Genomic DNA, 23,112 nt, shown 5'->3' with positions numbered 1-23,112 from the left:
TTGTGACCAGGTACAGCACTTCAGACACACTCTGACAATTTCCCCAACTGGGTCATTAGGAGGCTTGGCAAGGCTTTTGAAGGTCTCATTTAACAACAGAAACTTTTACAGAAACACAAGACCATCACCCAGTCTTCTTAGCAGGGGGGAGGCAGACTCCATCTGTGTTTATCATCCTGGGCCCTTTAGCCAAGAGGCACTCAGCCACCATTCCTTCCCTGGAGCCAGGGCCCTCCATCTGACTGCCGCTCTTCTCCAGGCAGCACAGATCCTAGTAGGCTGGGCCTCCTGCAGCTATCTAGGCTCCTCCTTAAGTTCCTTTCCCTGGGAGTTTTCTTCCTCTGTACCACTGAAACTCCTGCCCTTGGGAACCTCCTCTTCCTAACAAGCATCCTCCTCCAACTGCTCTGCGGCCCTTTTTCTGGTCCAGATGCCCATTAACCAATTCACTGCCAAGCAGCCACCTAGGCAATTTGGCACAATGGACTCATTCCCCATAAAGAAGCCCATCACGGTAGAGCCTGCTCCAGGCTCCCCTTAAAGGGCCAGCCACCCTGAGACTCATCTCCATTCAATAGGGATTCAAGCCTTGACAGCTACTTTTTGAAATCTGTCAGTTAACCAGTTCTTAATCCAGGTAACATGTGCTCTTCTGATATTACATAGTGCTTATTATTGTTGTGCAGCATGAAATCAAATGCCGTACATAAGTCTAAGTGTATTGCATCTACACAGTTACCTTTATCAACCAACCTTGCAATCTCCTCAAAGAGAGAAATCAGATTTGTTTGACAAGACCTATTTCCTATCAAACTGACATTAATTATAGGCCCATCCTTTCGTTCTATATTACCTGACTCCCATATCAGTTTTTCCATTATTTTGCCTAGGACTGATATCAGGCTAACCAGCCTACAGTTACCTGAGTCATCCCACTCGCCCTTTTGGACTGGTATAACATTAGCACTCTTCCAGTCTTCTGAAATTTCCCCAGTATTCCAAGATTTATTAAAAATTACCATCAAGCAAGCCAGAGATCTCCTCAGACAGCTCTTTTAGGACTCTCAGGTGCAAGTTATCTGGACTGGCTGATTTAAAAATATTTATCCCTCATAGATGTGTTTTAACTTCCTCCTTAGTTAATAATGGACTGAAAAGTACTTCTCACATGAGGATGGTTACAAGTACATCATCCTATGTCTTTCCAAATACAGAACAGAAATATTTATTGAGCGCTTCTGTCTTTTCTGCATCATTAACAGTAGTTTTACCATCTCCAGCTTGTAACTGGCCTGTACCATTGCTAGGATTTCTTTTGTTCTTAAGATACTTAAACTGCTTATTTTCCTTGGCCCTGCCAGAAATGCATTTTTCCCTGATGTCTTCAGTGCCCCTTATCAGTTTTCTACATTTCCTACCCTCTAATTTAGATCGTTGCTATTACCCCCTTTTTCCATTTGTTTTATATTACTTTCTTTTTAATTTCTAACTGCTGCCTTCACTTTGCCACTGAGCCAGGCTGGGCTTTTGGCCAAAATTGTCATCTTGCGTGATTGTGGAATTGTGGCTTTTTGGCCATCTAATACACTCTTCTTAAAGAGCTCCCAATTTTTCTGTCTTGGACCGTTAGGTTCGGCCTAAGACAGCTGTGCCAAGGGCCTAAGAAATCCTGTGCCACCAGCCTTGAGGAAGATAATCCCCTAATTAGGGGCTGAAAAGACTCTTGAGCCTAGAGCATGGGGGCTTGGGTGAGGCTATATGGATGCTGAATCTCAATATAAACTGAAAGGGGCCAGGGAAGAGGGCTGCGGTGTTGGGTTTTATGATAATAAGCCAGCCCCAGAAGGGGTGCAATGATGAAATGCAGAGGCACCAGTCAATATGAGCCCTGCTATGCCATCTTTCACTGGGGCAGATACTGTCTCTTACTCTGGGTTTGTATGGTGCCTGGCACAACAGGGTCCTGTTCTTGGCTGGTGTCAGGCACTACCATGATGAAGAGGATTAATAACCCAGGGGGACTGTGCCAGCAGCACAACATGGATGTTTTTGCACTTTCTGCCACTGACAGCTAGAAAGCGGATAGGCCAATACGTTCTCTGTGCCCAGGGCAGCTCTCATGGTGGGGTCAGGGCTGGCATGTGACACTGCAGTGCCACTAGCAGTCAGTGCAGAGTGTTCTGGTCCCATGGTTTGGTTCTAGAAGGCCAGCCCCATAGGGAACAGCTCTAACACACCAGCTCTGTTCTCCAGGCAACACCTGGGATAGGAAGTGCTGCCTCCCTCCAAGTAATTTGGGAATGGTGCCACTGCCAGGTGAGTTCTGGGATATGGTACAAGGGATGCTGGGAGTATTGACACACACACACACTCCCACAATTCCAGAAGGGGATCCCACAAATCACCCACAATGCATTGAGGCGGCCCAAGGCATTATGGGATTCCTACCTATGCTGCATGGCGGGGTGCAGAGATGAGTGATGTTGGAAGAGCTGTATCAGTTTTTAACTAACCCAATGCACTGTGACAACAGGCCTCCAGCTGTTCCATACCTGGGGGTGGACTTCATGTTGGTATTCAGATTCCCTGCACAGCTGCATGGTGCCCAGGGAAGAGACAAATGCCTTTGGGGTCAAAATTAGGCAGGGTAAATGGCCCTAAGTGGAGGCATGTTGCAAAGGGCTGTATGATGCCCAGCTAAAGGGAGGCATGGCAGAGGGAAGGGGTAACTGGGCATGGCGCGCGCGCACACCCACACCCTCACACTTACTTTTTGCCTCTTTCCAGTCAGTGGACGTGGTCAGATCCACCTTAGCCGCCATGCCTAGTGGGGGAGCAGCTGCCCAGCTCCGGAAGACTCTTGACACCAACTGGACCGTGCCACGGGGAAGGCTGCTAGTGCTTGGTTCCCTGCAGCTCCACGTGCCCCTCCTGACACTACCCAGCACCCAAGGGATCCTGCCTTTCCCCCAGCCCCCCAGAAGCTGCCCTAAAGCTCCAGACAGTCTCCTGCCTAGCACAGTCATGAGAACCCCTGGCATAGTAGCACAGAAGGGAATGCACTGGGTCTCCCAGACCAGCTTCCCTGGTTGGTCCCTGAGCAGTCGAGAGAAATTCTTCTCCCTTATTTACTGCACCTGGTATTTGGCTTGCAAAGGGGGGTGGGAGAGAGGACAAAATTGCTGCTGCGCTGCCACCCAAACTCACCAAGGGCTTTGCACTTGCAAGACCTGCCCATCTGTGTGCAAGGGATCCTGGGAAATGTAGTCCCGCCCCCGTCCAGGCTCTTGCAGTTTTCCTCTTCCTTCCCAATAAAGGGTCCTGATGCAGCAAACTCAGGGAGATGAGCAAAGCCCATCAGTGTCTTGGGATGGCATCTCAGGCGCAATGGGATCCAGAGCCTGAGTTCAGCAACAGGGCCTATGATAACCATGTGCTTCCCTGCTGTTAGCTGGTTTTACTATTACTGTGCCCCTGCCGCACCTTGCATTATTGTAGCACAGCCAGCCCCGCCCCTGTTGTGCTGGGTGCTGTACAGACCCCAACTGAGACTTGCACCCTGTCGTGCTGGGTGCTGCACCAATGCACAATGACAGGCAGTCCCTTCCCTGAAGAGCTGACAGTCCAATTAGACAAAAGGGGAGAGGGGAAATAGAGGCACACAGAGAAAGGTCTGCAGCAGACCTTGGACTAGAATCCAGGAGTCCTGAGCTGCAGTCCTACCCACTGGACCACTCTGTCCCTCAATAATTACATTAATTGTAGTATTGTATTCTGGACTCCTGGCTTCTATTCCCAGCTCTGGGAGGGGAGTGTGGTCTAGTAAGTTAGAGCAGGGCACAGCTGAGAGTCAGGCCTCCTGGGTTATAGTCTTAGCCCTGGAAAGGGAGTGAGCTCTAGTGAGTTAGAACAACAAGGGCGGCCTGTGAGCCAGGACTCCTGTGTTTTACCCCTAGCTCTGCCAGTGACTAGCTGTTTGACTTCTCGCAAGACTCTTCCCTCTTGTATGCCTCAGCTCCTTATACATAAAATGGGGATAACATTATTTATCACCCAAGATCACACAGGGGGATTAATTCACCCATGTCAGTAAAGCGCTGCGCTTAAACATAGGACAGAATTCTTCCACATTTGCCCCTCAGACTCTTGGGACCAGGCTTAACTTTGAAAACTGGGAGACTGAAAACTTTGGAGCCAACTTTGCAAACTACAGTTCCCAGAATCCCAGGCAAAACAAGATGTCATTTAATTTCAGTGACTCTTGCTCTCAACTTGCCTCTAAGCTGCTTGTGGGCAGGAACCAGGAAACAACTAACTACCATACTTTAAAAAGCAATCATTTGCAAAGGGGACACACACTCACACACCCAGGACATTTTAACAGCACAGTAGGTTAGCTTAATCTATAAATAGATCTTTGCCTCCTGAGTTTGCAGGGTGCCTTAGCAACCCTACTAAATTTAGCAGTGCTAGTCACACCAGAAGACAGATAGATACCGCTTGCTGGGAGACCTGGCCTTTTGCTAGTCTCTTGGGCGGTTGCTTCAGATCCATGCTATCCAAAGAGCAGGGCACCCTCTTTTATGCCCCAAAATCCTAATTTAGGAAGATTTGCAGTTCTTAGAGCAAGCCTTCAAGATTCAGCTCTGCATTTATCACCACATACTGTTGCTTGGTCCTTTTTTTTTTTTTTGGAGGATTATAAAGCACTTCACAGTGATCAATAGTTTTGCAAACTTCCTGGGATAAATCAGTGTTATTCCCCATCCTGGGGAAAATGAGGCACAGAGCAGCAAAATGACTTGTCCAAGGTCACTAGCAGAGCAAGGGGCAGAACCCAGGAGTCCTGATTCCCCATTGCCCCCCTCTGAACACTAGACCCCTCTGCTCTTCCAGAGCTGGGGACAGAACCCAGAAGTCCTAACTACAAGCCTCCCTGGTCTAACTACTACACCCCACTTCTTTTCTAGAGCTAAGGACAGAATCCAGGAGTCCTGATTCCCAGACCCTCCCTGCTCTAACTATGAGACCCTCCTCGCCTCTCAGAGCTGGAAATAGAACCCAAGAATCCTGACTCTGTCCCCCACACTCTCCTTGTTATAATGCACCAAAAGCGCAGCAGATTTCCTGTTCCTCCCCCACATCAGCTCCTACAAATGTTTTACAGAAAGCTGCCCAGTAGTCTGCACTGCAGCTTCTATAAGAGCTTCCCACTGTGAAACTCCTCTGTGAAAACAAAGCTGAGATTTGTGTCCAGTGAGGAAAACACCCCGGCAGTTGTATGACATCAGGTAAACTCCTAGGAGTTACACTGAGTTAGTGAAATTGCTGCAGGGGGTGAATCCATGCAAAGGTACATGTATGTACGGAACGTGCCCCAAGGCATGTGCACTGTATACAAAAATCATGCCCTGGGAAATACACAAGTATACAGAAATTATGCAACCCATGCTCTTTGCTGTACACTGCACTTACAAAATTATAGTGTACACACCACAGCGCCTAATTTTAGCATATACCCATTTTGCATAACATTGCATGCCATGTGTCACAGTTTCAGGGTCACTGCACCTATTTTCTTCATCTGTGTGGTCCCTCCAGGTGTGCCCAGTCATGGCTCAGGGCTCCAACCAACACCAGTCTCTGGGCAGGGACCTTTATCCCAATCTCTGCTGACCTAGAGTTTTAAGTTTGCAGTTGCATAGCCCCTTGCCATATACTGTAACATCACCAGCCAGCCTTTCTGCCTGAAGGCTAGTGCCTGGGCTGTTTTCTCTCCGAGGACAATTCATGTTTTTAACGGTGTGACCCACAGGTCTTTCTCGGCAGAGTACATTTTAAGGACCAAAAGAAAAAACCCTAGAGAAAATATAACAAACAACAAAAGTTCCTACATGTTTACTAAACATAACAGAAATTACCCATAAGTCTTATGGAGTCTTAGTCAAAGCCTTTCCAACTTTTCAGCAAGGGTTGAGACCCCCCCAGTCTCTCAAAACTCAGCCTTTATATACCAAAAGTCTTTGTTTTTTAGTGTCTGGAAAACCCAGCCTGAACCAGTATACGTATATGGAAAACACCCAAGGGTTGTTATTTTTCTGGAGCTGGTTACCATTTCTGAGGCTTTTTGTTTCTAGAGCAGCTGTGGTATCCCATAGAGTTGCATACAGTCCCTGGCCCACAATACACTAAACATTCATAAACTGAATACAATATAGTCTTCAAAAATACAGCATGTGGTTGCAGTAACTGTCACACCATGATGTACCCATTTTGTACTGTGTGCATACCATGGGACACTTTTTTAAACCTGGAACGCGAATTTTCGCACTTACTCATTTACAATGAATCTCATGCAAAGACTAATAATTCTGGGCAAGTGGGACTGGAATAGTTAGTTGCACTAAAGCACCCATGGCACGTGTAAAATACGGGCCGGGTGCAAAAGCTCAAGAGAATTTAAGTGAAAATTACACATTGATCACATGGGAGGGAGGCCAACACAGCCTGTTCCCCCACCTCAGGGCTGCCTGCAAGGTACATGCAAACAAGATTCTCCAGTGGAGGGTGTGTAAGGCACGTGTAAAAAAACCCAGCGGTATTAGGGGCCGTGGAAAGCACGTACAAGTATTTCACACAGCTCAATCAGGCAAGCTATACATTCAGAACCTCTTCCCCCCTCCTTGGAGTCTCCCAATAAGGGATGGTGTCTTGATGACGCAAACCCGCTACGCTCAATCAGGATGCAGCTCCTCGCATGTCGTCACTTTATTCCTGAGACCCAATGAAAAGGATGGAAAATTCCAGAAACGGTCTCTAACCAATGGGCACGTCCTTTGGAGCCTGAGGGGGTCTCCAGACCAATGGACTTTGAGAATTGCTGAGGCTATTGGAGATGCTGGCCAATCAGATGGGCAGAGCAGGGGGCGCGGTACAAGGCTGACATCCAATCAAAATGAGGGCGGGTAGGAGAGCTCCTCGAGGTGATATTGATTGGCATGCCGCCAGACCTATGAGACGCGGGGTAGGCGGGGCTAGTTGTCGCTTGACATTTGTTTCCACCTATCACTGTGCTTATCGCAATGATCCCCGCCTCCATTGCCGCGGAGGCGGGGAGTAGGCCCGGCCCGGCCCGTGAGCGACACATCTTCTAATCTATCATAGTGTTGGGAGGGCGGGGCCCGGATGTGCACCTACCAATGGGGCGGCGAGGGCGGCTCAGGAGGCTTCTAGCAGGTTCCAGAAGGCGGCGTGAGACGGGGTAGGCCGGGCCGGAGAAGACTTAACCGGCAGTGTCCCGGAGACAGAGCTGGACCCGGAGCCGGAGCCATGGAGAAGGTGAGGGGCGGGGCTGTTGGGGGACCCCTTGAGGGGTGTGAAGGCGGGAGCTGGGAGGCTGTGGGGCGGACTGTAGGAGGCGCCTGTTGGGGGTGTGGAGCTGCGGGGCAGCCGCGGGGAGGAGCCTGGGAGCTGGGGGGCAGCCGCGGGCGGCCTGTGGGTGGATCTGGGGGACAGCCCACGAGGTGGGGGTAGGGGGATGCGGGGCTGGCTGTCTGCAGCCCGCGGCAGGGGTTGACATCTACAAGGGATGGAGCCTCGGGAGACTCCCTCAGGCGACCAGCGGGGGCGGGAGGGGTCCGGGTGGAAGGAACAGCCCGGGGAAGGTGTTTGGGGGGTGGGGGATGGGACACAGCCAGGGAGTCACTGCAGGGCCCTGGAGTAGGAGACTTTGCCTAAACTAGGTTAAAAGGTGTCTCTTAAGAACCTGTTGCCGGATACATGTTAACACCCTGGCGTAGACAGGGGCAAGCTGTGTTTTAGCGTGGTAAACCCTCCCCCACGACCTAGCTCTGCCAGCTAACACATGTCAAAGACCATCTTATCTTGGCTGCATTTGAGTGTAACATGGTTTTAAGACACTTTTTTATCTTTCTCTAGATTGAGCCTGAGAGGGAGGGGGCCAAGTAAGTGAGTGTGGGTGCTGGGGTAACAGCACTCAGGAGAGGGTGGCTGGGATTTGAGGGGGTGGGGTAGATTACCGAAGAGCAGTCTGGGACACTGGGAGTGGAACAGCTGTGAGAAAAGGTAGCTAAGAGTCCTGGAAGTTGGTGGTGATGGGGTACCTGGGAAGCAGGAGTGTAGGAGGAGATAGAGTGATGTATGAGATAGTAAAGGGGGCAGCATAGGGAGTCTGAGTTGGATGTGAACTAAATGTGTATGATCGGGGTTGTTTAAGGAACTGTCTGGAGATATGTTGCTTGGTAGCTGGGATGGAAGTACTGTCCCCGTTATTTTCAGCCTCACCTCTGCATATGCATAAACACCCCTGCCTCATACCCCTACCATAGAAGTTGTGCCCAGGTAGGAGTAATTGTTCTTGTTGGGTAGCTGTTAAGGTCTCCAAGCAACGTTAAACTGTTTGGGGAGGAGGTGAAGGATGCATTCCCATGCTGGAGATGGGAGCTGTACATAGCTGAGCTGCTGTTTAAACAAGGCTTCTTAAGGTGCAGTAGAGAGACCCTGGGGTATCTGTTTTGGAGGGAGTGTTTGGAGCAGGTGTACAGCTGGCATAATAAATGTCACCAGAATCTCCCTCCTACCTGTCCCATTTGAAGAGAGACTGTTGCTTTCGCATGGGTGAAAGGCTCTTAATTGTTTTCTCCACTAACTTCTAGCTGCACAGCTGACTTTGCTTCTTGGACCACAGCAAATCACCGACCTGAGGGAGCTGCTTTATCTTGGAGTTGGGCAGTTGAGTTTAACTTCGCATCTTGGTCTAAAATTCATGTTGCTGTGGAACTAATGAAACTGAGGCACTTGTGCTTACTAGAGCCTAGGTATAGTGTGGATGAGGCCTCCTACACAAGCACAGCCTTGCCAATGGCCCACAATCCTGAACTACAAGGCCCCATCCTGCTATTCCTGTCTTTGGATCTTTCTGCATACAGCTCTGCCGATGCCCTTCAGTCCTGACCCTACTATCCCAGCCCTAAGTTCCACTTCCTCACAGCTTTGCTGATGCCTGTCAATCCCAACTGCCTCCCCATTCCACTCAAGAAATTCCTCCTGTCTCCTGCCCCTGCAGACATAACTCCTGATTTATCTCAATGCCATTTTTCATTTCCTATCTTGGTCCCTGACTTGAGCAAAAAAAGCCCAGCTTTTTGCACAATTATGTGTTGGCTTTTTATCTTGCATACAAACATCCACTGTGAACTGGGATGAGGCGCACCAAAACTTTTTGCTTATGACCTTTGTCAGAATGTAAATCCAGCTCTAAAATGGAAAAAAAGTTCTTAATTTGTAGCACCATCTCTGAGCTCTCAAACCCTGGCACTGGAAACTGGAGTGCCAGTTTTGTCACATACCTGAACACTGAAGTAGAATGTCAAATTTTTTTTAAAAATTTGATTATTTCTGCTTCTGCCCCAAATAGTAAGGCTCTTACGCTGTCAGCTAATTTGGGAGTGAGCATTCAAAAGCTTTTAGAGGCAGTAATTATTTTGCCATTCATGGCATATAATTTGAAGATCCATTATTGCTCAGGCCCCGTCAGCATTGAAAATGGAGTTAGCATTGGAACACAGCTTTTAGGGATCCATCTTAACACTCCTTGTAGAAGGGAGACTTTGGATATAACTGGGACATGCTTCTGTTTGTACTGGCAGAGTTCAGGCTATGGAGTACTTGTAGAGTGGAAGTAACAGGCTGAGAAAAATGCAAATATTATATACAGCCTTCCTAAGGAGCTCATTAGAGAGAGTTCCTACCTGATGTGCTGTTGAAGTGACTCATCAGTGATTGCCTTCCCTTGGCCGAGACATCTCGCTAGCAGTTGCTGGGTTGTCGAGAGGTACTGCCTCCCCATCAGTTCACGCTTAGCAGGGAAGTCACACCTACACAATTTTACCCACCTGATGACTTCTGGGTCTCTGGAGTGTTTGCGCTAGGTGGTTAAATCATAGATAAATTTCCTTTGACTCTGAACGGACTGATTGGCCCAAGCTGCATCTTCCGAGAAACTGATGATATTTCTTGGGCATTGTTTGAAACTACTTGAATCAGTCATGTGGGAGAGTTCCATCGATGAGGCGTCTCCAAATGGGAGAAGTAGCTGGCTGGTGAGAATTTCAAGAGGGATAGACTTGGCTATCTCTGATTTGGGGTATTCACAGACCTCTGACTGAGAAATCTGGAGTCCTTTGGTGTTGCACAACTTCCATAGAACAGCCATGTCAGTTTCCGAGTTCTTATTGAATCTCTGTGCAGTCAAGATGCTGATCGTGCTCTTGTATTAACCTTTCTGGGACCGTTAAAGGAGGCAGTATGTCTCCCTTCAAGCAGGTATTGAGTCAGAGTGGTTGCTGGTGAAAGATTATTCTTCCTATTCCAAGTTCCAACTGCAGTAAGACTTCAAGCAGCCGCTACTTGTGAAGAACCCAAGAGGCAATAACAAGGGGCAGTCTTTAAAGTCACTCTCCTGCCTGTGATGCTGTGAGTTGGGAAAGATAATTCCAGGGCAAGAGGATCGCTTCGAGACTTCCACCCATAGCTGATCATGCTAATCCCCTGCTCACTCTTGCTCCCCCTTCCACAGGTGAACGAGTTGAAGGAGAAAGGTAACAAAGCCCTGAGCACAGGCAACATTGCAGAAGCCATCAAGCACTATTCGGAGGCAATAAAACTCGACTCCAAGAACCATGTACTCTACAGCAACAGATCTGCAGCCTATGCCAAGAAAGGGGAGTACCAGAAAGCGCTGGAGGATGCCTGTAAAACCGTTGAGCTCAAGCCAGAGTGGGGCAAGGTGAGGGTCCCGCTCTAGATTGTTTTTGGGGTCTTAAACTATGTTTTGCCTGTAGACTGAATGTTAGGGCTGCTGTTATCAAGGTCAGACTGATCACAAGGGTGACTTTGTGCCTTAAAATCTTGGTCATTGGAGAGTCATGTTTTGCAATAGATGCCAATTGGAGTTAGCCTGACTCTCCCTCGCCACATGTGGTGGGAAAAATTGTATTGTAACGCAACATAACCATGTTATCTTCGTAGTTTAAACCAGGAATAAATGATCCCTCAGTGCTCTGAAAACATGCTGTTAAGAGGAATTCCTTTGATCTTGGCTGAGATCTTCAAAGGAGCTGGTGTTGGGTGACTAAATCCCAGCCTATTATTTATTTCATGTACTTGTATGGCTTCCATTACTGTAGTATTTGTGGGTCTTGCAATCTTTAACATAGTTATCCTCACAATCTCCCTGCGAGGCAAGGCAGTGCTGTTAACCTCGTTTTACGGATGGGGAAATGAGGCACAGAGAGACTGATTTGCCCAACATCACCTAGTTTGGTGGAGCACGTGAACCCACGTGTCTTGAGTTTAACCCTGAGGAATTTCTCTTCAATCAGAGCAGTTTCCAGTCTCCGGAAGTAACATTTGTGGCTGCTGTTCTATGTGTTGGCCGCCATGTTGGACTGGGGACTGAATCACAGACCTTCAGCGCTGTAAGCCATGCGTGGCTATAACTTGAGCTAAAAGGTTAGGCTCATAGCTGGGGGCTGTGACAGACTCATATGCTCTGGGCATGGGCAACACAGTGGCAGCTTACAAAGATGTGCTTGTCAAACCTCTGTCCTCCAGTGGTATCTGTTTTCCTGCACAGGATATTGGGGTTTCTGTTCCCTGCCATACAGGAGACATGGGCCTAAATGTTGCAGAGGCAGGTTGCTCTGCTAAGATTCCTATGTGCCGGAGTATGCTAGTCTGGGGTGGGGTGTAGTGATGCTGAAATTCCATGAGTGTGGGGACTCATCCCATCCTCTATTGGGACCTCATGACCTCCCGCCCTATTGTATCCCTCTCTCCCGCTTTCAGGGCTACTCCCGCAAGGCAGCTGCCCTGGAGTTCTTGAATCGTTTTGAGGAAGCCAAGAAGACTTATGAGGAAGGGCTGAAACACGAGCCAGGGAACTCTCAACTGAAAGAGGGGCTCCAGAACATGGAAGCCAGGCTAGCGGGTAAGGGAACGAACTGGGGGAGCAGGAATTGCAGCCAGAGATCTCCACTTAAAATATAAGTACTGCCTTCTTCCAAGCCACCCTGCTTAGATGCTTGGCACTGAGAAGTTGCAGAGATCAGACTCCTCTGTGCACCTACAGTAAGTGCCCTCTCAGGGGCTGGGCTCTGCTCTTGGGTGGGCAGGAGGAGCATGGGAGAGAAAAGGTGCCATGGAATTAGGACTAGGGCTACCTTCTTTCCACCAGGCAACTGGGCTTAAACTGCCCCTTCTTCAACCCTGAGCTGGGACTGACACAAGGCTCCCCGCCCCTACATCTGGTCAAGGGGCAAGTATCCCTCAGCAGAGATTGGTTGTTGTGTTAGCCATGCAGGCTGCAGCTTCCCTATAACCACAGAAATATCATGCCCTGTATCAGACCCAAGTATCCTCTTGGGCTTCCTGGGTGCTGAAATGACCCGCCCATGCTTCTGTTCCTGCCCTCCCACAGAGAGGAAGCTCATGAACCCCTTTAACATGCCAAACCTCTACCAGAAGCTAGATTGCGACCCCCGCACAAGAGCCTTGCTGAATGACCCCAGCTACAAAGACCTGATTGAGCAGCTCCGGAACAAGCCTTCTGACCTGGGGACGTAAGTTGGACCTACCCCAGTTCTGCGGAGGGTGATTCTGCTGTGGTTCAATCTTGGGAGGAGTAAGGTTTCATCCTCTTGAGAGTAGTTTGTCCTGAGCCTCATGCATGGGGTCTGCCTTGCTCTGCAAACTGCAGCCATTCTGTCTCCATGCTCCCCAGTCTACACCATGCCATCCCAGGGTACGCCTGATCCAAGACGCCCAGTCATGAATAACCCTTTAGCCCCTGTCCTTGAGCCAAAAGGCAGTGTATACGGATCACTCTAACCATTCACACTGCCCCTCAGATGCCGCAGGCAAGGACCCTGTCTGTGGGCTCTGGATTGGCATGTGGTAGAGGAGAGCATGATAGTAGCAGGGTGTTAAGGGGGTTGAAGTAGGCAGTGATGCAGGTGAAGCCCAAGCCGTGCAAAATATAAAGGTGCTGCAGAAAGGGAATAGAAAGCTAGTATTTAGCTCCCAAGGCAGTTCCCAGTATCTGACTTTCCTGAGTTTCCCCCAGGCTACAGCAGGAAGAATCCAGCGCCTGGAGTTGGAGATTCAAACTATATTCCATCATCCCAGTTGACCAAGATTAGAAGCCAGGTCTGTAGGGCCTGTCTGAATGGCTCCCAGCTACTCACTCCTCCCCCTTGCCTCTTTCAGGAAGCTGCAGGACCCACGAGTGATGACCACGCTGAGTGTGCTCTTGGGAGTTGACCTCGGCAGTGGGGATGATGAGGATGAAGCCATGTCTCCACCTCCACCCCCTCCACCCAAAAAGGAACCCAAGCCAGAGCCCATGGAAGAGGATCTCCCAGAGAACAAGAAGCAGGTACCACCAGCTGAATCCCTGGTCCTGTTAGGCTGAAAGCTTCCTGTCATGCGCAAGAAGCTGGGTGGAGGGGTTTGGCTCAAGGGAATGCCCTTTAGTAGGGGGCTGAGTATGGCTGCAAGGCATCTTAATAAAGATGCACTGGTCTCAGGAACAGAGCAGATACTTGGCTGGCTTTGCCCTCCAACTTGCTGGCAGAGTAGCAGATCACCTGATCAGCTTAGATTGGCCATTGGCCCTGTGACAGGAGCCTTAGCACAGACCCTTCTCTCCTGAGGCTGCATCACCTTGTTTCCTTTGTGTTCACTAGGTTAACGGGCTATCGCTATGGTGCTCCTGTTGCCTCTGTTAAGGGGCAACTGCCTGCTTGGGAGGAGGGTATAAGTTTTGTGGTTAGGCTTTTACCTGCACTAGGGTCAGTGGCCCGGGCAAAGAATTCATCTTGGGTTCTGCCTGCACCTGGATTTCCTATGGCAATAAAACAACCAAGGTTAGGGGCCTGACCTCAATAGGTGCTGTTCTAAGAACTACTGTCCACAGCTGGTTCATACCTCAGGTTTTGGTGGGGGAGATCCTGTTAGAAAATCAGGCACTTAATCTGTTCACAAGTAAGAACTGGTAGCAGGCAAGGCCTCCCCAGCCTTCATCTTCTCATTGGGCAAAGGATGTTGCACTGGGGCCTGACTGTTTTCAAAGACACCATTAGTTCCTCTTGGCTTCCATTAGAGCTCAGTGCCTAAGGCTATGAAGCCCCACTGAGCTGTCTTGCAGTGTGGGAGGAAATAAGTTGCTTTATTTTAGAAATGTGCCATGCCAATCGGCAAGTGCATTAACCTTTGCTAGTATGCAGAAGGCTGGCTCGCCTCTCCCCTGAATGTATCACAGTGTTAGTGTGCCAGACTAGCCCCTTGTCTGTAGTCCACCCATAGATGCCCTCCATACAACCTGCAAGTCGTCTTATCACACAGCTCCATGTGTTGTTGCTGGACTGGAAACACAGGTAATTAGAGCAAGGCTCCCAGTTGACGACAGGAGTGCTAACACATCACTGTGGGACACCTTCCCCTCCAACCTCGTGCTGTCTGTTTCCTGGCAGCAGGAAATACTAAGATTGCATGGGTTTGTAAGAGCCATGCTCCAAAGTAAACATTTGTGCCCTCACAAGTCTTGGTTCCAGTGGTGGTGGGAAGGGGTGATGCTAGGAAAGCCTGTGAATGTCTAGCACTGGTCATTAGAAAGATATCTTAGCATAGGCCAGGCTCAGCTCATGGCTTGAACTCCAGATCTGGGTTGTAAGGCCTAAGAGAGCTGAAGGGCTTGGTACAATGGCAGCTGGAGATGCTTTTTAACTCTTTCCCCTGCCTCCACTTTCAGGCTCTGAAGGAGAAGGAGCTGGGAAACGAGGCCTACAAGAAGAAAGATTTTGATGCAGCGCTAAAGCACTATGACAAAGCTAAAGAGCTGGATCCCACCAACATGACTTACATCAGTAACCAAGCAGGTAAGTGGCAAGATCCAGTCTGATCTTGAGGGTGCTGCTTCCAAAGTCTAACTCTAAAAGAGATTCTCTCCCCCCCCACACACACACGCACTCTGAGATGCAGCCACCTCTGGGGTGAAATGGGACATCTGTCTGTCAACACCCATAAACACTAGTTTAGGTCAGGAGATTATTGAGAATGTTATAACCATTGAAACAGCAGCGAGGCAGAATGGAATTATCTGACCTGGAACATGCCTGAGTCCCCAGAGTTACCAAAAGGGCTGTAGTATCTCCTATATGTACAGAGTCTCTTACCACATTTGTGCCCCTTCGGTCCATGTTGAGGCTGATGGAGTAGATGGCATGCTTCCCTGTGGGGTTCCTTGGCGGTCTCCCATCCACATGCTGATCTGGCCCAACCCTGCTCAGCTCACACAAACTCTTGTGGAGGCAGTGTTGTCTAGTGGATAGACCAGTGGATCTGGGGGCTCAGGAGCTCTTTGTTCAGATGAGCTATTCTAAATTTGGATAACTAACCTTGTCCCATGCCCCTATGAGCAGGGCTTTGAGAAAATTGCACTTTCACTGACTGCATGGAAATCGTGAAATGAGCCCAATACTGTGCTTCTCCCCCCCCACCCCCCCCCCCCCCCCAAAAAAAAAAAACCGTCAGGGAGACAGAAGTGGCCATCTGTGGCAGTTTCATGTTCAGTTTGACTTGTAGCATGTAGCAATGTCATGTCAAAGCAGTAGTTTGTAGCGGTGTGGGACAGTGCTGCTGCTGTTTAGAACATGAGCTGCACCGAGCAGGACGTGGTGCGTGCGGATCCACACTTCTGTCTCCCCTGTGAGGCTATGGCTGCTCATGTGCCATGTGATGGTGGCATTAGCTACTGTGCCTCACATAAAACCAGCTGCTGAAAACTCCCCCTGTACTGCTATGATTTTTTTTTCCCCCCAGCTGTGGGAAGGCAGGAGGTGGCATCCACATGCCCCAGTTTCCTGCTAAGTGTAGCTCATAATGCATATTCCGAGTAGTGGTGGCACAGGCTACTGTGCCTCACATAAAATTGGCTGCCAAGTCCCCCCACCCCCCAAACTGCTCCTCTGATATGCTGCTGCTCAATGCTAAGAGTCACACCAGGCAGGAAATGGGTGCGTGCAGGTGCCCATTTCCACCTCCTGTTGAAAAAGTCACAGTAGTTCAGGGGGGACTCAGTGGCCGGTTTTATACCAATGAGTACAGAAGTGACCTTTCCCTGGCCGCATTCTGTGAAAATTGCTACTTTCCCCATGACACTGGTATTAATTTTTAAAAATTTCAATTTTTCTCAGGGCCCTACCCATGAGGCACACTACATTTCAAAGCAGTATGAGCAGCATGTGGATTTTAGAGCATGTAGAAGGGGTCAGCCTTTAAACAGAAAGAGTGCACAACCTTAACTTGAGTGGCATTGGGGCTCTGCTAGAAGAACAATGCAGGTGGTCTGGCCGGGGCTCATGGTAGAAAGTGGTCTCTCATGCGTTTTTCCCCTTGCAGCGGTGTACTTTGAGAAAGGCAACTACAATAAGTGCCGAGAGCTGTGTGAGCAGGCCATTGAGGTGGGGCGTGAGAACAGGGAGGACTACCGACAGATTGCCAAGTGAGTGAATCCAGCATGGGGCTGGGGCTTATGGAAGAAGGCGTCTTCGCCACCTGCCCTTCTCCTGGGGTTCCTATAGCACCCTCATCAGTGGTGTATCCAAGTGCCTCCTAGTCATGCATGAAGAAACTTCTCACCTCCAGGTTGCTAGTTCAAATCCAGCCCGGGTCTGGGCTATTGTCATTAGCCAGTGGCTAGAAACAAGTTTGCTGGGTCTTTGTCACTGCCACAATTGACCGCTGTGCCACAGACACTGAACTCTCCTCTGCAGGGGTCCTCTGGGTCAGGGAGAAAAACTTCAGTAAGGAGAATTGTGCAGGGTGCCATACTTCTGTCCCCTATTGCCCTTCTCTTGATGCTGGCTGCTTTCTCCACATTCAGAGCTTACGCAAGGATTGGCAATTCCTACTTCAAGGAGGAGAAGTACAAGGAAGCCATCCAATTCTATAACAAATCTCTGGCTGAGCACCGGACTCCAGATGTGCTAAAGAAGTGTCAACAAGTGAGTGTGCGGTTGTGTTCCCTAGTGCATGTAGGGTGTGCACCCACTTGCACAGCGTTCCCCCGCTGGCAGAGCAGAAACATCATCCTGCCATTCAAATGCCTTGACTCTAAAATTCAAGCCCCATAGCATGTTTGTAGCTAGGAGGCTTCTAGGGCTCCACGTAGTATTGGAAACATGATTTTTGCCAAGTTTCCCCATTATCACAGCTGTGAGCCCCTGACACCTTACGTTAATTCTTTGTCTCAGAGTCTTCCTTTTGCAGACACAATTCTTGTGGCCGGCAAGAGTGGGAACCATAGAATTAATTATTTCCAAGGAGGGGGGATTTACCCCTCTCTGAGGTATTATTTTCTGCTGTCTGAAGACTTGGGTAGACATCAGCAGTTGTTAAACTCAGTTGCATGAAGTTTTCACTGCAGCCACGAAGGCTAGAAGCATGATCTTTTCAAACAAAGGGGGGTGTTTTGAAGCATCGGGGTGGGTGCTTGGCTGCAGCACTACAAGACACCAGCCCCTGACTTGCCCATCGACTGGAACACATTCCTTACTGCTGCATGATTGTGGGTATCTGTGTGAGAGCAGCCAGTCCGGGTGAAAGTGGATCATTGTAGTAACTCAGCCTGACCTCTGTCTGGCACTGACTCACAGCATGGCCACTCTGTCCTAGCACTCCATGCAGAGCTTGCTGGGCTGGGTGGCTTTGTGTGTGTGACGAGGAGACCACTGGAGCTCCCCACAGCATTTACCAGGGCACAGCATCACATTCTCAAGCCCCATCGTCTCCCTGTGTCTTGGCCATTTTTATCCCTACTGCAGCCTGAATGCAAAAAGCAGGGAGCAGTCTGTAGTGAGTGGAACATGTTGCCAAGAAGAGGGGGGTACTACTGAGAAGGACAGGGTCTGTTACATCATACCATGCTTCCTCCACAGGCTGAGAAGATCTTGAAAGAGCAGGAGAGATTGGCGTACATCGACCCCGATCTGGCTCTGGAGGAGAAAAACAAAGGCAACGAGTGTTTCCAGAAGGGTGAGGGCTCTCAAAGCTTGACTAGAAGTCAGTGAAGAGCCCTGCAACCTAGCCAGAGCTGCAGGGCTGGGTTAGTGGGTCGGTCGGTCTCTTCAGTAGCCATAAAGGAGCCTGCCTCATGTACCCTGGTGTTCTTTTCCTTGCTGTGGGGGTGTGACTGAATCTGGCATTAGCTGTTTTTATAGCATCAGGCTGGGATGTTGTCGGCCTAGCCTCACTACTGGACTGAGTATGAGGAATCGGGTAGCCTGATTTCCAGAGCTACAGCTGAAGCTGAGAGGAACTGCAGGTTCCCGGGCTGTCTGGCAAAGGAGGGAAGAGTTAAGCCATGCTCTGGTCAATGGGTTAGTGCAGTGCTTACGAGTGAGTGCAGGCATTCAGTGGTCCCTGTGATTTACCATTGCCCTCTTCTCCTCTTAGGGGACTATCCCCAAGCAATGAAACACTACTCAGAAGCCATCAAACGTAACCCCAACGATGCCAAACTCTACAGCAACAGAGCTGCCTGCTATACCAAACTCCTGGAATTCCCGCTAGCGCTAAAGGTAAGCACCGAAGGCTGCTTGTCTCCGAGTCCATCCTATACATGCATTACTAGGCCTCTGGGCTAGCAGCAAACCGGGGCTTCTGTCATCCTTGCAACAAACCTGGGCAACATCTTGCCATCCCCAGAGATGACTATTTCTTTGTTTTACTGTAGGTGCCCCAGTCACAGGCCAGGACTCTATTGTGCTAGGTGCTGTACAAACACAGAACAGTCCCTGACATAAAGAGCTGACAGTACATGCTTAGAATAGTCTCTAGTTACACAACAGCTGGTATTAATTGTACTCCAACCCAGGTTTGGTGGTGGGCCAACATCTTTAAACCTTTCAGCCCTATGTTCCAACCCCACCATCCCTCTGAACATTGCTTTCCAAGGCATTTAACCCTTCAGAAGCTCCACACTCAAGTATAGGCTTTTTCTTGGCTGGCCTGGCAGGTTGTGAAATGGCAGCATTTCTTGCTCAGGGCAGTTAAATAGGTATGAACTCAAGTGCTGATAGGTGCTCCTCTCCTCCCTTTCCCTTCCCCCTCTCTGCAAATGGCAGGCAGGGCCTCATGGGGAAGAGGCTGGGCAGGCCTTGGGACAGAGCATGGGGCGGGACCACTGTCCAGGTGCTGGGGCCCACAGAAGATTAATCCAGCCCTGTGGGTGCTTGAGCACCGGCACGTCCACGGAGTCGGTGCCTATGGGTATGAAGCAGGTCAGGTGTTTTGCTAATAAAATGACAAGCCTGTTAACTTAATATGGTGTCTTCCCTCCTTTAGGACTGTGAAGAATGTATCCGGCTAGAACCTACATTTAGTAAGTAGATGGTGTGTGTCTGACTGGGGGGTGAGTTGCACAATTCACCTTGGCTGGCCTAGTGTCTCATGTGACACTGTGGAATAGCCACCGTGTACTGAGGTGAGGGGGGGGGAGCCTGGGCTGATACTGTAAAGGCCTGTGGAATAGTTCAGGCTGAACATACCTTAAGTTCATCCTGTTGGCCAGGGCCTGCGGTTCCTAATCAGTGTTTCACATGCTGACCTCCCTACCAAAGGGGGCCTGTGGTGGAAGCACAGGCAGGGAAGAAGTGTTCAGCAAGCGTAAACCCCAAGGGATTGTGTTTTGCTTGCAGTCAAGGGTTACACCCGAAAAGCTGCAGCGCTAGAAGCCATGAAAGACTATACTAAAGCCATGGATGTCTACCAGAAAGCTCTCGACCTGGATTCCAACTGCAAGGTGAGCGCATCTGATGCCTAGTGGTACTATACTGCCAGCAGCTGGTTGGTGTTGGAGAGCCAAAGAGGTGGCTTGATCCTGGCCTGTAAGTGCTCTCAGGAATCTTCTCCCCTTGCAGGTAGAGGGCTTTTTAATGTAGCAAACAAAGACAGAATGAAATTGACTGGAAATAAGGTAAAGTAACTCTTTAACAGGGAACATAATTAACCACTAGAACAGCCTCCTGGGGTTGTGGTGGATTCTCCATCGCTGGTGTCTAAATCAGGACTGGGCGTGCCCCTCTGAAAGAGCTGTGCTAGCTTAGAGATGTCAAACTCCTTTGGGAAACAGTGCTGAATTCTAGGCTTAATTATGGTCTGTGGATTGGGATATAAATGCCCAGCAGGATCCCTGTTGGAGTTAATAAGACTTGTACAGAGATCAGGGGATATAACCTTTATAATAACAGCTACCTTTGTAGCTCATTCATTGCCGCCTTGACTCATTGCTCAGTGGGGAAATAGGCTTCTGTTTAGGCTCAGTACTTTATTTCTTTCCTCTTTATTTCTCCTGATTTTTGAGTCTCCTCTGTGCTTCCTGCCACAACTCACCATTCTGAACATTGTGAAAACAACGAGGAGTCCTTGTGGCACCCTAGAGACTAACGCATTTATTTGGGCATAAGCTTTTGTGTGCTAAAACCCACTTCATCAAATGCATGGAGGAAAAATACAGTAAGCAGAATATATATTATAGCACATGAAAAAATGGGAGTTACCCCCCACTTGGTAAGGCAAGTGCTGACAAGCCAATTCAATTAAGGTGGAAGTGGCCTATTCTCAACAATTGACAAGAGGGGGTGTATACCTAGGGAGGGAAAATTTACTTTTGTAGTGCTAATGAGGCCAATGCAATCAAGGTGGCCCATTTCAAAAAGTTGACAAGAAGGTGTGGACACCATCAAATTAGGCCTGAATAAAGACTGGGAGTGGATGGATCACTACAAAAAGTAATTTTCCCTCTGATACTCGCACCTTCTTGTCAACTGTTTGAAATGGGCCACCTTGATTGCATTGGCCTTGTTAGCACCCTAGGTATTCGCACCTTCTTCTTAACTGTTGAGAATAGGCCACTTCCACCTTAATTGAATTGGCTCGTTAGCACTGACCCCCTCACACTTGGTAAGGCAATTCCCATCTTTTCACGTGCTATAATATATATTCTGCTTACCGTATTTTTCACTCCATGCATCTGATGAAGTGGGGTTTAGCCAACGAAAGCATATGCCTAAATAAATGTTAGTATCTAAGGTGCCACGAGGACTCCTCGTTGTTTTTGCTCATACAGACTAACACGGCTACTACTCTGAAACCTGAACATTGTGAGTGTCACTTCCATTCCATCCACTACAGCTAGTTAATGTTGACCACAAACTGGGCTCTCAAGTTGACACTTTAATCAGATTAAGAGGGGTAGCAGAACTGGTCCCTCTGAATCACTGTCAAGCTCTCTGAAGACTCAGGCAGACAGAACTGTCTGTTGCTGGTCCCATTTGGAAAGTTTTCTGCAGACATGAGAGCTAGAAACTTCTCTTAAAATTAAAGTTGAGATTATACACAGCCTATCACACAAGCCATGTAAGCATAACATGCTGTTTTCAACCACAAAACATTGGGCTCCATGTTTGGGTGAAAGTATTATGCAGATCAGGCTAGGTGATCACAATGGTCCTGTACCTTACGACTGTCTGTCTGTGGGTGTAGGAGCAGGCTTGTTTGTGCCAAACTGAACTGACTTAATGTACTAGATAGACAGCCCTTCCCCCAGGGTAAGCTGTGCTGAAATGCCTTGCTAAGGTTCCTTGGTAGCGATCTGTTCTGGCTGTGCTCCCTTGAGGCCCAGGTTGCAAGGACTAAAGACTGAGACGGTCTAAGGCCTGTGTCCTGTCACCAAACCAACCTTGCATGGCATTACCATTGCCCCTCACCTGCCAGAGTACAGTGGCTAGCTCTGACAGAGCTCCTCATGCTATCCCTGCCGTTCTTGCTTCAGGAAGCCGCTGATGGCTACCAGCGCTGCCTCATGGCCCAGTACAATCGCAACGACAACCCCGAGGAGGTCAAGCGGCGTGCCATGGCTGATCCTGAGGTGCAGCAGATCATGAGCGACCCAGCGATGCGGCTGATCCTGGAGCAGATGCAGAAGGACCCACAGGCGCTGAGCGAGTGAGTGAAGCTGCCTGAAAGTGGGGGTGACTGGAGCTTGGGTCTGGTTAGATCTAGCTCTAGGCATCACTGAGGTGTATAGTAGAGAGATGTCTGCTTAGATCACAGGGAGGTCTCCTGAGGAGTTACATTGTGCTTCCTGCTGAGCCACATAGGGGTGTGTTTCATAAGGAACCTATAACACTGCTTAGCTCCACCTTTAGGTGGTGCTGTTGGGTCCAAAACCATTATCCCATGCTGGTCCCTATGGCAGGGGACCATGTCCACAACAGAGAGCCCATAGCATTTTCTCAAGAGTTAGGGTGTTCACCCCAGTGCCTTAGCTGAATTTCCCCCATTCTGGGAAGTTTAGACTCCTTACAGCCCATCAGTTTCAAGTATGTGCAAGATGTTCCTTTACCCTCTCAAGCAGAGTTGTCTGACACCAACCACCCCCCACCCTTGCATCCCACCTCAGAGGTGGCTGGGTCACAGGCAAGGAATACTTCATAAAAAGGCACTGGACCCCAATCTGGAGGCAGCTGCATCTTGCAGGTGATGTAAGTGTCAAACTCAAGTGCTTTGGGGTGATACTACTTCTTCCTCTCTGCAGACACTTGAAGAACCCAGTAATAGCCCAGAAAATCCAGAAGCTGATGGATGTTGGTTTGATCGCAATTCGGTGATGACTTCGCCACCCTGCTCTGCCCCTTTGCCTGTTCATAGGGCAGCTGGGACATTGGACACTGGCAGTACAAGCAAAAGGAAAGGGTATCTCAATAGGAGATAGACTTGTACAGTATCACACTCTCTACGGGACCTGCTGCCCACACCATCCTTGCCAGTGCGGGGCCAGCTAGCCACTTTCTCTCCAGTTCCTGTATCTTCCAAGCAGCTTGTTCCATTGTTGAGCTGCCCCTCCCCTCTGCGGTTCTTTCTCGGCAGAGGCCTGGGAGGTGGCGGCTCTTACCTGTTCATTGTCTGGTTCTTCTGGCTGTGAGACTGCATTGCCATGCCGCACTCCCAATAAAAGAGCAAAGCAGTCAA

The 23,112-nt window shown here is 49.3% G+C and overlaps 2 protein-coding genes across 4 annotated transcripts in view; one reads left to right on the top strand and one right to left on the bottom strand.

The window, feature by feature from the left end:
- The window catches only part of MACROD1 (mono-ADP ribosylhydrolase 1), a 186,039-nt gene extending 182,838 nt beyond the window's left edge, over positions 1–3,201 (bottom strand). For all 3 annotated transcript variants that reach the window (XM_034776305.1, XM_034776304.1, XM_034776306.1), the window contains exon 1: positions 2,771–3,201. In XM_034776305.1, the coding sequence (XP_034632196.1) occupies positions 2,771–3,041 (271 nt within the window). In that variant the 5' untranslated portion in view covers positions 3,042–3,201. The remainder of the gene's footprint in view (positions 1–2,770) is intronic.
- Positions 3,202–7,181: 3,980 nt separating this feature from the next.
- STIP1 (stress induced phosphoprotein 1) lies at positions 7,182–23,112 on the top strand. Its single transcript, XM_034776615.1, has 14 exons — positions 7,182–7,338; positions 10,598–10,807; positions 11,869–12,010; positions 12,500–12,641; positions 13,288–13,456; positions 14,831–14,957; positions 16,480–16,582; positions 16,964–17,084; positions 18,018–18,114; positions 18,535–18,659; positions 19,426–19,462; positions 19,779–19,882; positions 21,914–22,086; positions 22,679–23,112. The coding sequence occupies exons 1-14, from the start codon at positions 7,330–7,332 to the stop codon at positions 22,749–22,751; spliced, it is 1,632 nt and encodes a 543-aa protein (XP_034632506.1). The 5' UTR covers positions 7,182–7,329; the 3' UTR covers positions 22,752–23,112.

The sequence above is a fragment of the Trachemys scripta genome, chromosome 7 (genome assembly GCF_013100865.1).
Source record: "Trachemys scripta elegans isolate TJP31775 chromosome 7, CAS_Tse_1.0, whole genome shotgun sequence".
NCBI lineage: Eukaryota > Metazoa > Chordata > Testudines > Emydidae > Trachemys > Trachemys scripta.
The sequence above is the reverse complement of the archived record's forward strand: the minus strand, read 5'-3'. Positions and strand labels throughout refer to the sequence as shown.